At 30.7% G+C, this 14581-nt stretch overlaps 7 protein-coding genes across 7 annotated transcripts; 1 reads left to right on the top strand and 6 right to left on the bottom strand.

Moving 5' to 3' along the window:
* Window positions 1-33: 33 nt before the first annotated feature.
* Window positions 34-1110, bottom strand: DFA_04117 (uncharacterized protein; the record flags this gene model as incomplete). Its single annotated transcript, XM_004366469.1, has 2 exons — window positions 34-965; window positions 1041-1110. 2 exons carry the CDS (start codon window positions 1108-1110, stop codon window positions 34-36), a joined length of 1002 nt encoding a protein of 333 aa, XP_004366526.1.
* Window positions 1111-1309: 199 nt separating this feature from the next.
* Window positions 1310-2409, bottom strand: DFA_04116 (uncharacterized protein; the record flags this gene model as incomplete). The annotated part of the gene is made up of 2 exons (XM_004366468.1): window positions 1310-2238; window positions 2337-2409. 2 exons carry the CDS (start codon window positions 2407-2409, stop codon window positions 1310-1312), a joined length of 1002 nt encoding a protein of 333 aa, XP_004366525.1.
* Window positions 2410-2783: 374 nt separating this feature from the next.
* DFA_04115 (uncharacterized protein) lies at window positions 2784-3851 on the bottom strand (the record flags this gene model as incomplete). The annotated part of the gene is made up of 4 exons (XM_004366467.1): window positions 2784-3088; window positions 3139-3479; window positions 3512-3686; window positions 3785-3851. The coding sequence occupies 4 exons, from the start codon at window positions 3849-3851 to the stop codon at window positions 2784-2786; spliced, it is 888 nt and encodes a 295-aa protein (XP_004366524.1).
* Window positions 3852-4434: 583 nt separating this feature from the next.
* Window positions 4435-9620, top strand: DFA_04114 (uncharacterized protein; the record flags this gene model as incomplete). Its single annotated transcript, XM_004366466.1, has 13 exons — window positions 4435-4442; window positions 5482-6136; window positions 6208-6291; window positions 6504-6726; window positions 6772-6830; window positions 6948-7208; window positions 7465-8181; window positions 8252-8338; window positions 8405-8491; window positions 8563-8805; window positions 8876-9298; window positions 9385-9536; window positions 9590-9620. The coding sequence occupies 13 exons, from the start codon at window positions 4435-4437 to the stop codon at window positions 9618-9620; spliced, it is 3030 nt and encodes a 1009-aa protein (XP_004366523.1).
* An 86-nt stretch (window positions 9621-9706) lies between these two features.
* On the bottom strand, window positions 9707-11327 carry DFA_04113 (uncharacterized protein; the record flags this gene model as incomplete). The annotated part of the gene is made up of 4 exons (XM_004366465.1): window positions 9707-9868; window positions 9944-10693; window positions 10764-11212; window positions 11267-11327. 4 exons carry the CDS (start codon window positions 11325-11327, stop codon window positions 9707-9709), a joined length of 1422 nt encoding a protein of 473 aa, XP_004366522.1.
* A 190-nt stretch (window positions 11328-11517) lies between these two features.
* Window positions 11518-12808, bottom strand: DFA_04112 (uncharacterized protein; the record flags this gene model as incomplete). Its single annotated transcript, XM_004366464.1, has 2 exons — window positions 11518-12465; window positions 12551-12808. The coding sequence occupies 2 exons, from the start codon at window positions 12806-12808 to the stop codon at window positions 11518-11520; spliced, it is 1206 nt and encodes a 401-aa protein (XP_004366521.1).
* A 492-nt stretch (window positions 12809-13300) lies between these two features.
* DFA_04111 (oxidoreductase) lies at window positions 13301-14458 on the bottom strand (the record flags this gene model as incomplete). The annotated part of the gene is made up of 2 exons (XM_004366463.1): window positions 13301-14352; window positions 14428-14458. The coding sequence occupies 2 exons, from the start codon at window positions 14456-14458 to the stop codon at window positions 13301-13303; spliced, it is 1083 nt and encodes a 360-aa protein (XP_004366520.1).
* Window positions 14459-14581: the final 123 nt, after the last annotated feature.

The raw sequence follows: 14581 nt of genomic DNA, 5'->3' as shown, positions 1-14581 counted from the left end.
TTGTGATATATTGGATTTTGTTGTTGTTGATTATTATAATTCTACTTCTTCAGATATCTCTTTAATCTCTCTTTTAAAAGTAAATCCACATATTTCTTGGACATACATATCTTTGTATGCTTTGTTTGTTGCCAAAACTGGCATACCATAATCCAATGGTCTTTTAAAATAGGCTTTGTACGATCCAGACATTGAATGTGGTAGTTTCTTGGTTTTGGTAAAACTGCAACTATAATCTGATCTAAACACTTGTACAATGATATCACCACTCGGTGTGATGGTGTGTTTGAATGTCTCACCTATACAAAGTGGAAGATATATGGTCAGAGTTTCATCACTTTGACCATAAAATGAAATAAACATGCTATTATTATTATTATTATTATTATTATTATTAATATTGTTACCAAAAGAGTCCAAAATATTATCATCTATAACAGGTTTTGTAATTTGATTTGATGGGATGGTTGAATTATTATCTACAAATGGAATGGAATGGGTGGTTAGTGTAGTGGCCGATTGAGATCCAGAAAATGGACCCTTTGGATTCAAATATTGAGTTGATGATGAAACTAATGATGATGATATTTGAGGTGCACTAGGAGTACTGACATTACGAGTACTAGTTGTAGTAGGTCTGTAGTAGAGATAGGGTGTTGGATTCAACTTTGTTGACTGTGAGATATTATGAAGATCCAGAAATTCTTGATAAGGTCTGTTTGGAGGTAGTCTAACTCTTTTTTCCTCTAATAATGGAGCAATTGGAGGAGACACATTGTCGGTGACGGTAGTTGATCCAGAAAATTCCCCACTGTACTTTACTCTCTTATTTTCTTGATGGGCCTTTCTATTATTTCTTTTTATTTTGTTAATCAACTGAGGTTCTGTAAATTTACTAAAGGTCTCCACCTTTTTGATCTCTATTGCCAATTGAGGATTTGAAAATACTCTTTCTGGGTTTTCCCCTACAAATTAATCAGTAATAATAATTGGTTAGTCAACATTATGTTTCATACTTTTAGATGTTTAGAGATACGTACTTTTTATTTGTTCCACTATTGATATCAGGTCATCTCCTTCTTTTCTACTCCATTTTGCATTTTTAACCATTTCTCTTGTCTCTTTTTTAAACAGATAAAATTGTACAATGAAATAATGAAAAAGTTATTATTACCTTTGGGTTAAAACCCAACAAAATCAACAACCAATTTTTAATTTCGAGAGAGGAGAGAGTGAGAGGGTGTGGTAGTCTAGACTGTTGTTCTTGGACAATTTGGAGATCCATTTTATTTGTACAATGTCATTGTGTTTATAATTCAACTTCTTCAGAGATTTCTTTAATCTCTCTTTTAAAAGTAAATCCACACATTTCTTGAAGATACATTTCTTTGTATCCTTTGTTTGTTGCCAAAACTGGCATACCATAGTCTTGTGGTCTTTTAAAATAGGCTCGATATGTTCCAGCCAATGGATGGGGCAATCTTTTGGTTTTAGTGAAATCGCAACAAAAGTCAGATCTAAACACCTGTACAATGATATCACCACTTGATGTGATGGTGTGTTTGAATGTCTCACCCATACATAGTGGAAGATATATGGTTAAAGTTTCATTACCTTGACCATAAAATGAAATAAACATGCTATTATTGTTGTTGTTGTAACCAAGGGTGTCTATATCATCTATATATTTATCTGGCATTGTATTATTATTATGATTAGATAGTAATGGTGCTGATGAAGGTGGTGTATTGGCCACAATTGGAATAGTGGTTGGTGTAGTAGTTGATTCAGTTTCTGAGAATGTACAAGTTGGATTCACATATTGAGTTGATGACTTTTGAGGTTTACTAGCAGTACTACCATTACAAGGAGTACTAGTATTTGTACTCGTAGTAGTAGGAATAAGAGCAGGAGTTGTAGGTTCAGGTTTTGGAGCGGTAGTACGATTATTAGAAAAATGTTGATAATTTGAATGACGAGAAATGATTGGATCTAGATCGTCTGTCTGTTGAATGCTTGTTGCTGTATTGGGAGACATGGGAGGCATTTGAGAATCTGCAAACTCACCATCGTGCTTTTGTTTCTTTACTACACGGGGTATTTCATTAGAGTATGGGGGTCTAAAAGTGTTGTTGATTTTGTTACACACTTGAGCCTCTGTAAATCTATCAAAGATTTTAATCGTTTTAACCTCTACTGCCAGTTCGTTTGGTGTAAATTCTTTATTTGGGTTATTCTCTTCAAACACAATGAATGAATGAATGAAATGAAATAAAAAGTGTTACTAATAGTAATAATCATATAAGATAATAGTAATCATCATTTAATATACATACTTTTTAAATTTTCTATTGTTGTTAAAAGAACTGCTTTTTCTTTATTTTTCCATCTTAATACTACTCTACCCATCTTGTCTTTTCTTTAATACGAGAGTAAACTATACTAATGTACTATATGACTAGAGATAACAAACAAATAAATAAAAAGTAGAAAGATTGATTTTTGATGAATGATTCAAAACTTTGGCATTTTTGCATCTGCACAAAAATCTTAAAAATATGAAAAAAACAAAATTTGGAAAAGGTTGTATTTATTTTTATAACATTATAATTTATTTTACTTCTTCATCCTGAGTCTCTCTTTTTAATAATAATCCACACACTTTTCTTTGATGTAGTAGTCTCTTGGTCTTAATAATCTCAACTATAGTCTGGAAGAAAAATGGTTAAAGTTTCATTTTATTTGTTTTTTAATAATACAATCTAAAGATGAAATAATAATATTTATAATTCAACTTCTTCAGATATTTCTTTAATCTCTCTTTTAAAAGTAAATCTACACATTTCTTGTAGATACATATCTCTGAATACTTTGTTTGTTGCCAAAACTGGCATACCATAGTCTAGTGGTCTTTTAAAATAGGCTCGATAGGTTCCAGCCATTGGATGTGGTAGTTTATGGGTTATGGTAAATCCACAACTATCATCAGATCTAAACACTTGGACTATGATATCACCACTTGGTGTGATGGTATGTTTGAACTTCTCTCCTTTACAAAGTGGAAGATAAATGGTCAAAGTTTCATTACCTTGACCATAAAATGAAATAAACATACTATTATTATTATTTTATTATTACTATTATTTTTACTATTATTGTTATTAGATACAGTCATATTAACATCTGTATCAGTCTGATTTGATGGCAATGGTGGTGAAGGTGGTGTTTTGATTACAATTGGAATAGTAGATGGTGTACTAGTAGTAGTTGATTCAGTTCCAGAAAATGTACCATTTGGATTCAAATATTGAGTTGATGATAACTTTTGAGGTGTACTTGTATTGGCAATACGATTACGAGAAGCCGAGCGAGTAATAGATTTGATATCTATGGTTGTTGATGATGACTTATTGGATGTTGTTCTACTTGCGAGATTTATAAATTGTTGGGTCTGTTTGGTGGCCGAGGAACTCTTTTTTCTTGATCAATGGGAACTGATGGATTTACAAACTTTGGTCCAGAAAAGATGAGTCGTCGAGTGTGTCTGTCATTTCTTTCTTGAATGGTTCTATGATGTCTTTTTATTTTATTGTATATTTGACTCTCTGTAAATTTATCAAAGTTTCCTACCTTTTTGGCCTCTGCTGCAAGTTGAGTATGATTAAATATTCTTTCTGGGTTTTCCCCTATAGTATATACAAAATGAGTTAGTTAATTTGACACTATCAATAGTAACCATACATATAAACATATATGTATTTAGTAGTTTAGTGGTGATACATACTTTTTATTTGGTTGATAGTTGATATCAGTTCATTTGCTTCTTCTCTACTCCATTTGCATGCACTCATCTTGTCTTGTCTATTTCATATAAATATAAAAAGTGTACAGATAAGATTCTCAACCAAGAGAGGAGGAAAATGAAAAAAATTGATAAATGATAATTCGTATTATTTTTATTTTGTTGTTGTTGAAGATGAAGATGAAGAAGAAGAAGAAGTTGATGATGGGTCCATTCATAGGCCCAAACAAAAGCGGCCATAGTTTCCAGATGATGATCGATCATGAGCTATAGGGAGGGTCATAGATTGGAGCCATTGTCGAGGTATATATGTTCCAACCTTTTTTTTTTAATTATCAACTCATTCAACATGAGCAATAACTAAGAAATATGATTATAGCCAAACAACATAGTTAAAACTACATCGATCAAACCTCATTAATGAGTCCTGTAATATTCTTTGTCTGTTGATCAACAAACTCTAATATTTTTTTATCTTGTTGATTAATTGTACAAGGACAATTCTTCTCTTTTTGTCTTTTTTTATCTTTTCTTCTCTCTCTCTCTCTCTCTCTCTCTTTCTCTTTCTCTTCATACTCTAATGTGAAGAGCTGATCAAGCATTTTAACTGACGGATCGCCTTTAATTTTAAAATGAGTTCGTAACATTATCTTTGGGTTGGCTCGATTCCAATTCCTCATCCGATAGACGTTGATTTTTAAAGGCTTGAATGATTTTACCAACGAGTACGATAGATTAGCCTCTGTAATAAAAATGATCGATCACCAAATTATCCAACATCTTTAATCTATGTGTTGTTATATTCGATAGATTGGTTCTTTTTGTTAATGATGTTGGAGCTGAATTTCTGCAGACAGAGGAGGTGTTGTTGTTGTGGCTGTAATGGTGGCACCTCCTTTGTAACCCCTTTTCATATTGTTTCATTTGGATGATTTGTAGTATTGTTCTTTAATTCTTTTAACTGTCATACAACCAAATTGAATTAGTTAGTAATATTAAGAGAGAGAGAGAGAGTAATAGACATAGAAGATATTTGTACGTACATACATGATCTTTACCTTTAAAGGGTCAAAAAGAAAATCTAACTCTTGGCCCTTGATTACAGTGTGGGTACCTACTATCAATTTCTTCTTTCCTCCTTAAGACATTGTATATGCATGTGTCAGATACTCGGGACGTGGCTTGTTCATTGAAAGTTGCTAGTAATGATGAGAGATACAATCAACATCTTACTACGATAAACAACTTTCAATGAACAAGCCACGTCTTTTAGAGAAGAACTCTTTGACTGTAGCAGATACCTTCTTATCGACAAGAAAGACAGAGGTCATCGATGTTAATCTCGAATAACACAATGTTGGTGGAATCCGTAATCTTTCTTTGACCTTGTATTCTTTAGTTCATCCTGTTCCTTTTCATGTTCTTTTTCTCCTTCTTAACGATCCATCGTTCATTGCATGTATCATCATTACATTGTTGTTGTTGGGAGTGATCTATTAGTATTTGTTAATGGAGTACAAATGGTCTTTGAAAACAAAGAAGATGAAGAAGCAATAATAAGAATAATAACATTTTATGAACACCTCACACCCCCTGTCCTTCAACTTTACTAAAAATTGTTTCATTTAATTTTATTTTTTTTTGATGATGGAGGAGATAAATTTTATTTGTTTGTTTAGACAAACATTTATTAGACAACTGATATTCAATCATGTTGAAGAGATATCAAAACAAATAGTAAAGGAAACAACTAGAGGTTGTTTGTCTTCAAAAGGAAGGGATATAGCTTTATTGGGTTTAGATGAAATCATCAAACTATATGCAATGCCATGGTCATTCATCAAGCATTATCTCTGCTGCAGCAATACTAGTGCTCAACTAAATCTGCAACAAAGAATGAGTGCTATTGCTATGTATTGCCGTCATCGTAATGCTACATTGGATACATTCAAACAGTTGGTAGAGTGGGGTTGGCCAGCTCAATCATCTATCATGGATGATCTCAAGACACACATGCAACACTATTTGGACATGACGGCAAGTCTTGCAGAATCGGGACACTGTGATATCATGGAATATGCTATATCTAGATTCAACTCGTTCTCTGGTATCAGTCTTGCACCTGCGAAGATTCTGGCTGTCGAACACGGACACTTGCCAATGATCAAGTTGTTGGATACTTGTAGTCAAGAATCTTTTGGTAACTTTGCAATGACTAGAGCTGCTACAAACGGTCACTATGATATCGTACTCTATTTACATCAAAGAGGTGAAAGATGTATGCCATATGCAATGGAAAGTGCTGCCTCTAAAGGTTTTCTTGATATTGTAAAGGTACGTATATAAAAAAACATAATTCAACTATATTTCTCTCTCTTCTAACTCATTTGTTTATTTGATTATAGTTTCTACATTACAATAGAACAGAAGGAACTAGTGAAGCTGCTATCGATCATGCTTCATCATTTGGTAGTCTTGAAACTGTTCAAGTATGTAAACAATTTGTTGACATTCTTATTATTAATATTAACAATTGTTGGTCTAGTTTTTACATTATTTTAGAACTGAAGGATGCACGAAATGGGCAATGAATTATTCTTCCAAGAATGGACACCTTGATATTGTTAAAGTAAGTTTGTACCAACTAATTATATCAAGATCTACTTGTACTTTTATTAATATTTACTTTATGTCTTTATAGTTTTTACATTACAATCGAACTGAAGGATGCACAGGTTCAGCTATGCATTATGCAGCTATCTATGGACACTTGGATGTAGTTTCATTTTTACATTTGAAAAGAACTGAAGGGTGTATGGATACCACTATGGATCAAACTACCGACTTGGAAGTTATGACATTTCTTCATCAACATCGTAATGAAAGAATTTCAACCAAAGCTATGGATCTAGCCGCCAAGAAAGGTAATTTAGATTTAGTCAAATTCCTTCATTTCAATAGATCATAAGGATGTACAACAAAGGCCTTAGATTCTGCATGTAAAAGTAAAAATTTAGATCTTGTAAAAGTAAAATATTAATATTAATAATAATAATATTAATAATAATAATAATTATTATTATTATTATTATTCAATTCATTCAAGTTTGACCAAATTAATTAATTAATAATCTATCTATTTTAGTTTTTAATTTTTAATAGAACTGAAGGATGTACAACAAAAGGTATAGATCGTTTGATTGCAAATGGTGGAGACTTGGAAACAATCTTTTATATCCATGAAAAACTAGGTGTTGAATTTAAACAAAGTACATTGCTTGAAGCCATCTATAGTGATCGATTAGATTTCATTCAATATTTTCACCAACATTATCCATCATCCAATATTTGGACAAAAGATGCATTTACCTTTGCTTTGATGCAAGGTCGTTCTCACATATTCAAGGTATGTTTAGAAAGAAAGAAAGAAAGAAAGAAAGAAAGAGAGGGTTATAATTAAAAAATCATAATATTAATCACACTAAATTAATTAATTAATTAAATTTCTCCCTCCCAACTAGTTCCTCCAAGATAATCGTACTGAAAACAAATAAAATAGAGAAATCCTTGATATCTGGAAATATATATATTTGAAATTTCGACAGTTAATAATATCTAATAATATTTAAAAAATATCTTTTTTTTTTTTACAAAAATATTAGTATAAAATCTTTAACAAGACGACGATCATTCATTCATTTTCATTAATCATGTCAACAACAACAACAAATATAATAACATTTCAAAGTATAATTAAAAATTTATATTTAAAACAAAGGATATTTAATCATGTTGGTGATATTAATAGATACCTCAATCATCCAAAGAATAAATCAAAAAAAGGAAAAGATATCTATGAATTATGTAATCTTGAAATGATATCAAGATATGCAATGCCATGGAACTTTATCAAACATTATCTACCACCTAGAGACACTGTATTGTTTGATAGAATGATGGATACAGTAGGTCAGTACTGTTTACATCCCAATTCAAATGTCGAAACACTTCAACGTATACTAGAATGGGCTCATCTTGATGAAAATCTTGACAATCAAGGTTCTCTATTCACTTCTTTAAATATTGCAAAAGTCAAGAATAGAGAAATACTAGAACATCTAATAGAAAACTATTCAGATGAAATCGATTTGGAAACAGCCGTCAATACAGCTGCTCTTCAAGGTTACCTGTCCATCATCACCAATCAATTCAATCTTTGTCAACCCAATCAAACCAAATTATTCAGACGAACCAAAGAATATGCTTCTCATGGTGGTTGCTTGGACATAGTTTCATTCTTGAATCAAAATACAACTGAAAAATGTTCAGATTATGGTCTTGATATGACTGTTGAACATAATCATTTAAATGTTTTAAAGGTAAATAATTAAAAAAATAATAATATATATCTCTTTTTTAAATATTAATATTTATTTGTTTCTATTTTAGTATTTACATGAAAATGAACCTTTATTAGAATGTTCAGAACTTGCTAAAAGGATTGCAATTAGAAAAGGTCATTTAGAAATTATAAAGGTAAATAATAATTAAATATTTTGTATTTAATTTAATTTAATATTTACTCTTTTCTTTTTGTTTTAGTTTCTTCATTTTAATAGAACCCATGAAAGATTTCCACAAGATGGTATGGATCATGCAGCAAGTGAAGGTCAACTTGAAGTTTTGAAAGTAAATTATACAAAAATTAACATTTAATTTTAGAGACCTTGTACTTAGACTTTTTTTTCTTTTCTATTTAGTTTTTAAATGAAAATAGAAGTGAAGGATGTACAACGAAAGCTATGGATCGCGCTGCACAGAATGGACATTTGGAAGTTGTAAAGTATCTTCATAATTCGAGAACTGAGGGTTGCACAAAAGCAGCAATGGATAATGCCAAAAATCTAGAAATCCTATCCTTTCTTCATTTAAATAGAACTGAAGGTTGCTCAAATAATGCTATAAATAATGCATCATCAAATAATAATCTTGAAATGATTAAAGTATGTTATAATCCATTCAATTCTTAATCTAAATCATTTAAATTAATAATTTTATTTTTTTTAAAATTAGTTTTTATTTACAAATAGAACAGAAGGAGCAACAGCTTTAGCACAAACCAATGCAGTTTATTATAATTGTGGATTGGATGTTTTAATTTATCTCCAAAAAAATTTAAATTATGGATGTATGGCAAATGTATTAAACAGTGCAAAAAACTTGGAAACCATTCGTTTCTTCCACGGACATTATTCATCAGATCCAAATATTTGGTCAACATCTGTAATGGACAATGCTGCCTCCCTAGGATTGCTAGATGCAGTTGAATTCCTTCATTTTAATCGTAGCGAAGGATGCTCGGTCAATGCCATGGATAGGGCCGCATCAAATGGTCATTTTAAAATTGTTGAATATCTTCACAAAAATCGTACTGAAGGTTGTACAACTGATGCCATTGATACAAGTGCTGGTAATGGTTACTTTGATATTGTTAAAGTAAGTAAAAAAAATATTAATTATTAAATGATTCTTTTTTTTTTCTAATTATTTCTTTTTATTATTTTTTTTATTTTCCTTTTTAGTTTTTACATTTTAATAGAACAGAAGGATGTACACAAACAGCAATGTCAGTTGCAGCAGTTCGTGGCCATATAGAAATTGTTGAATTCCTACATCAACATCGAACAGAAGGATGTCGTCCTCTAGCTCTTGCTGTTGAAAAGGGAAAAAAAAAGTATTTTGATACCGTCAAATACCTATTGAACAACCATTTGGTTCAAAATATAGATTTTTCATCCCAACTCTTTGTTCATCTTGATAAAAAGTCATTATATGAAATCAAAGATTGGATTATGAAATTCAAAAACTAAAAAAAAAAAATGGTTGGTTGGTTATCCCAACTTTCTAAAATATATTTCCATAAACTTGAACCAAAGAATCTTTCAAAGTTGGATATTGTTTAAATACATCAAACAAATCTCTTTTTGATTCTAAAAATGATTCTGTTCCTCTATCACACATTACATTTAATACTATTGGTTGCCAATCATTTTTAATATTATTTTTCTAAACACAAAACAAAATAAATTAATAAATTAATAAGTTAAATCATTTTTCTATTCTTTTTCTTCTTCTTCTTACAATTGATAATTGAAAAGATTTTTTAGCAATTGATGTAATATTTTTTCTATCAGTTGAAGAGTATTCATAGGCCAAACCATTCCATAAATGTAATATATATTCATTTGGAAATACTTTGAGTCTATTGATTATTGGTTGTTGTATGATTGAATATCTTGATCCTATGATTCTATGTGCTTTGATGATTTCATTTAGAGTATAATAGTTTGAATGTAAAGTTTGAAACATTGCAAAACATAATTTAAAATTATCTTTACAAAATGAATGCATTCCAGGCTTGATACGATATTTAAAATAATCTTTGTGAATGACCAATGGATTGATTCCACCTCGAAGATGATGGTCTGCTCGTAACCAAAAATCCCAATCCTCCCATCCAAACCACAAAGCATTACTATAGCCTCCCATATCAGTCCACCATTGTTTAGGAAACATTGCAGAACAATGAAATAAATTCTTTGTCAATAATTTACTAGTTGAAAACAATGGTATCTTCCAATTTAATAATGGTTCAAATGTATTTATACCAGTTTGAATAAATCCTTCTAAATCTGAAATGATCATTGTAGTAGATAAAGAATGATCATTTGACGAGTCTGATGAAATCTTTTGAATAAATGATTCCAAAGTTTTTGGATGAATCATATCATCACCATCTAATGGAAATATCCATTTACCTCTACTCATTTGAATACCATTATTTCTTGATGTTGATAATCCATAATTATCTTGAAATAATATTGTTAAATTCTAAAGAGAGAAGAAATGATTAAATGAATTTATAAACCTTTTTTTGTATGTATATAGTTATTTTACTTACAAGATGATTTGAAAATTGATTAAAAATAGTATTAATCTTTTGAAATGAATTCCATTCAGTTGAACCATCATCGATAATGATTACTTCATAATCTTTAAAAGTTTGATTTGCTATTGATTGTATGGTTGTTGAAAGATATTCCAAATGATTATAAACAGGTACAATGATTGATACTAATGGATCATGATCTAATTGATTATTAACATTTGTTATTGAATGTTTAATAACTAAATTTGAAGTAGAAGTAGGAGAAGAAGATGGAGAAGATTGATGATGATCATCATCATCATGATGATACTTTTTAAATCTTTGATCAATTAAATGTTGAATAGGTATATTATATCTTCCTCTTGATACCCATGGATAATAATCTATTATTCTATGATATATTTGTTGTCTTGTTACAATTGAATGAATAGTTGGTGGATGTCTAACTATTACATAATAACCTAATAAATAAATTAAACTAAATAATCCTATAATTGACAATACAAAAAGTATACATTGTTTTTTAATTGATACTGCTAAAGTCATGGAATTTTTCTTTTTAATATATTTTTTCATCTTTATCACAATCAATCAATAAATATAAACATAAATAGATAGGATAGAGATAGATAGATAGATATTATTATCTATTATCAAATAATAATTGACAAAAAAATAAATAAAGAGTGGTAAAAAAATCAAAATCGTCCAAACTACAAATTCTTTCTTTACAATGGATAAATATATAATATTTTTTAATATTGTTTTATATAAATGATTTTGGTTTTCTACTTAGAGACATTGGAACAGCAAATGAAGCAGCCATATCATCACCTTTTTCTTTAAAGGTATCAACCCAAGATTGTCTTGGTGTAACATATTTCTTTTTCTCATTTTCAGATTGATAATTGAAATCCATATTACCAAGAGTGTTTTTAGGATCGATTACTCTACCATTATTATTATTATTATTATTATTGTTGTTACTATTATTATATGTACTAGATAATTGCATTGTCGAAGTTGATGATAATGTTGAAGATAGAGTTGATTGTTTTTGGTTTTGAACCGATTGTTGTTGTTGTTGTTTCAAGGCTTGAGCCATTCGAGAAGGGATTTGAACGGGCAATGAAGTACCCAATTTCAAATCTTGGACAAGACCATTACTACGTGATCGGTTGGCATCGTGTTGAGCTCTACTACTTGGTGCAGATGGCTCGTCATCGTCATCAGACAATGTTGATGAAGAAGATGCCTCTACTCCCGATGATCCATTGTCTCCGGTTGCAGTTTGTTGTTGTTGAACTGGTAGAGCTACTTGTTTCTTATCTTCAATCTCTTGTAATTCCTCTTCATATTCTTCATCGAATTGGAATATCTCTGAATTTCCTCCCAGTTTGTTAAACTTTTGTTTTCTTTCGTTTGATACACTATTTAAATTATCTATAAAACTATTGATATTTTGTGAACTAAGTTGATTTAAACTATTCAATTTAATATTACTATTATTATTACTATTTTGATTATTATTATTATTACTATTTGTACTATCGTTATTATTATTTGTATTATCGTTATTATTATTGTTATTGCTGATACTGTCAGCAGTCAGTTCACTATTATTAAAACTATTATATTTGACATTATTACTACTATTTACAGATGATGATGTTGATTCAAACTCTACAACCATAGGTGAAAATGATACAGATTTCTAAAAAGTAACAAAAAAAAAAAAACAACAAGCAAGTTAGAATGATATGATGATGGTATATACTTTCTTTCTTTCTACTTCATACTTGTACTTGTTTATCTTTTACACCAAATGGAGATAATGCACCTGATCTATTACCAGATTTATTTGGTGCAACTGGTTTAAATGTATTATTATTATTATTATTACTATTATTACTTGGACTATTACTCATTGGTGAAGACCCACTTGTATCTTTGTTATTATTGTTATCAGTCGATAAAACAAGACCATTCTTTAAACCAATGACCAATTTATTGGTATCATTAGATCCACCATCGTTGTTGTTGTCTTGTTCACTCATTGTGTTTTAATGTTTCTTTCTTTCTTTCTTTTGTATATATAAATTATAAAAATAGATAGATGAAGTGATACTTGTTAATCTTCTTCTTTTCTATAGATATATATTTATATATTGTTATATTTGTTTAGATTAAAATATGTCTTCTTTTCTTCTTCTTCTCTTTGACTTGTTATTCCTAGTATACTACTACTACTATTCTTTACTATTCTATTATTATAATTATTTGTTGTTTGTTTGTTCGTCTGCAATAATAATCGATTGGGTAAAAAAAAGATACTGTGTGTGTGACCCCCACTATAAAAAAAAAAAATTAAAATATATTTTTTTTCTTATTACCCACAAAATTTGGTCACTCCATCTCTGGAGTAGACTGGACACAAGTCGACTCACACACACACACTCTTGGTAATTAAATTTGGATCATTGTGATTCGTCGTGTGAGTTTGGTGTTACAATGGTGTTTGTTTGGTTTGTTTATTCATTTAAATTAAATTATTCAGATCGTTGTTGTTGAGTGTTATTAATATTTTGTTTTAATTGTGGAAATACTTGACTAACCTTGTTGATGAGATAGTCGCCATAGGTACCTTGAAATTCGTGCACGTTGGATTTATCCCAACGCTGGTGGCTGTCGTCTTGGCCAATGGAGATGCCATCGATGGGTTGGACTTGAGTGAAAAAGTTGGGATCGAAAAAGAGGGGGAATGAGAGACGGTGACGCCCGCTCGTGTTGAGGGCAACGCGGTGAGGTGTCGATTTGTAGAGACCGCCGGTCATGCGGTCGAGCATATCACCTATATTACAGACAAACGTGTTTTTGATGGGTGGTGCTTTGATCCAACCCTCGCCACCGACCTTGACTTGCAGTCCGCCAATATCATCTTGGTACAGAATGGTGAGTAACCCGTAATCGGTGTGTTCACCAACACCCCAACGAACATCCATTCCATCGGGAATGACTTGTGACCGGTAATTAAATATTCTAAAGAGAATGAGTGGGTCTTGGGTATAGAGACTATAAAAGTAGTCTGATGGCACCCCTAAACTCAGTGCAATGGCTTCCATCACGACATGACCCAATTGAGTAACCTTTTCAATATACTCTAATACAATTTGTGACATGGTTGGCACCATTGATTCGTCGGGAAATAGGTTTCTACCATGTACAGGTGTCTTGCTGACAACCAAGGGATGAGTATCTTGTAGTTCGGTGCCAAAGTACAACCCCTCCTTCCAATCTGGTCGATTCGAAGTCAACTCTCCACCCAGCGGAAAGTAACCTCTCCATGCACTACCACCCAACTCCATTCTAATCTTTAGTTTCTCTTGTTCATCCAATGCAAAGAATTGTCTACTAACACTATCCAATCTATCTATCAATTCTTCCTCTATACCATGTCCAGCAATATAAAAGAATCCATGTCTCTTGCATGCATCATTTATCTCTTTTGCTACTTTTTCTCTATCCTCTCCACTCTTGAATGATTTCAAATCAATGATTGGTAATTTATATGTTGATTCACTAACTTTTAAATCATTTTCATCTAAAATACCAAATATACATTTTACAAATGATTAATCATTTCATTCTTTATATATATTCTTTTAAAAGATCATACCTTTATCTGGTGAAGAAGAAGAAGAATACATTCTTATTTTAAAAGAACTTGTGTTATTACAATGTGAATGAAATGAATCGGGTATAGAGAGTTCTCTGTTTTATGCGAAAGAGATATTTTCATCAATAAAAAAAAAACATTCATTTTAGTTTTA

The sequence above is a fragment of the Cavenderia fasciculata genome, assembly GCF_000203815.1.
Source record: "Cavenderia fasciculata unplaced genomic scaffold Scf_Dfasci-G-b-285a01.f1-5, whole genome shotgun sequence".
Taxonomy (NCBI): domain Eukaryota; phylum Evosea; class Eumycetozoa; order Acytosteliales; family Cavenderiaceae; genus Cavenderia; species Cavenderia fasciculata.
The sequence above is the reverse complement of the archived record's forward strand: the minus strand, read 5'-3'. Positions and strand labels throughout refer to the sequence as shown.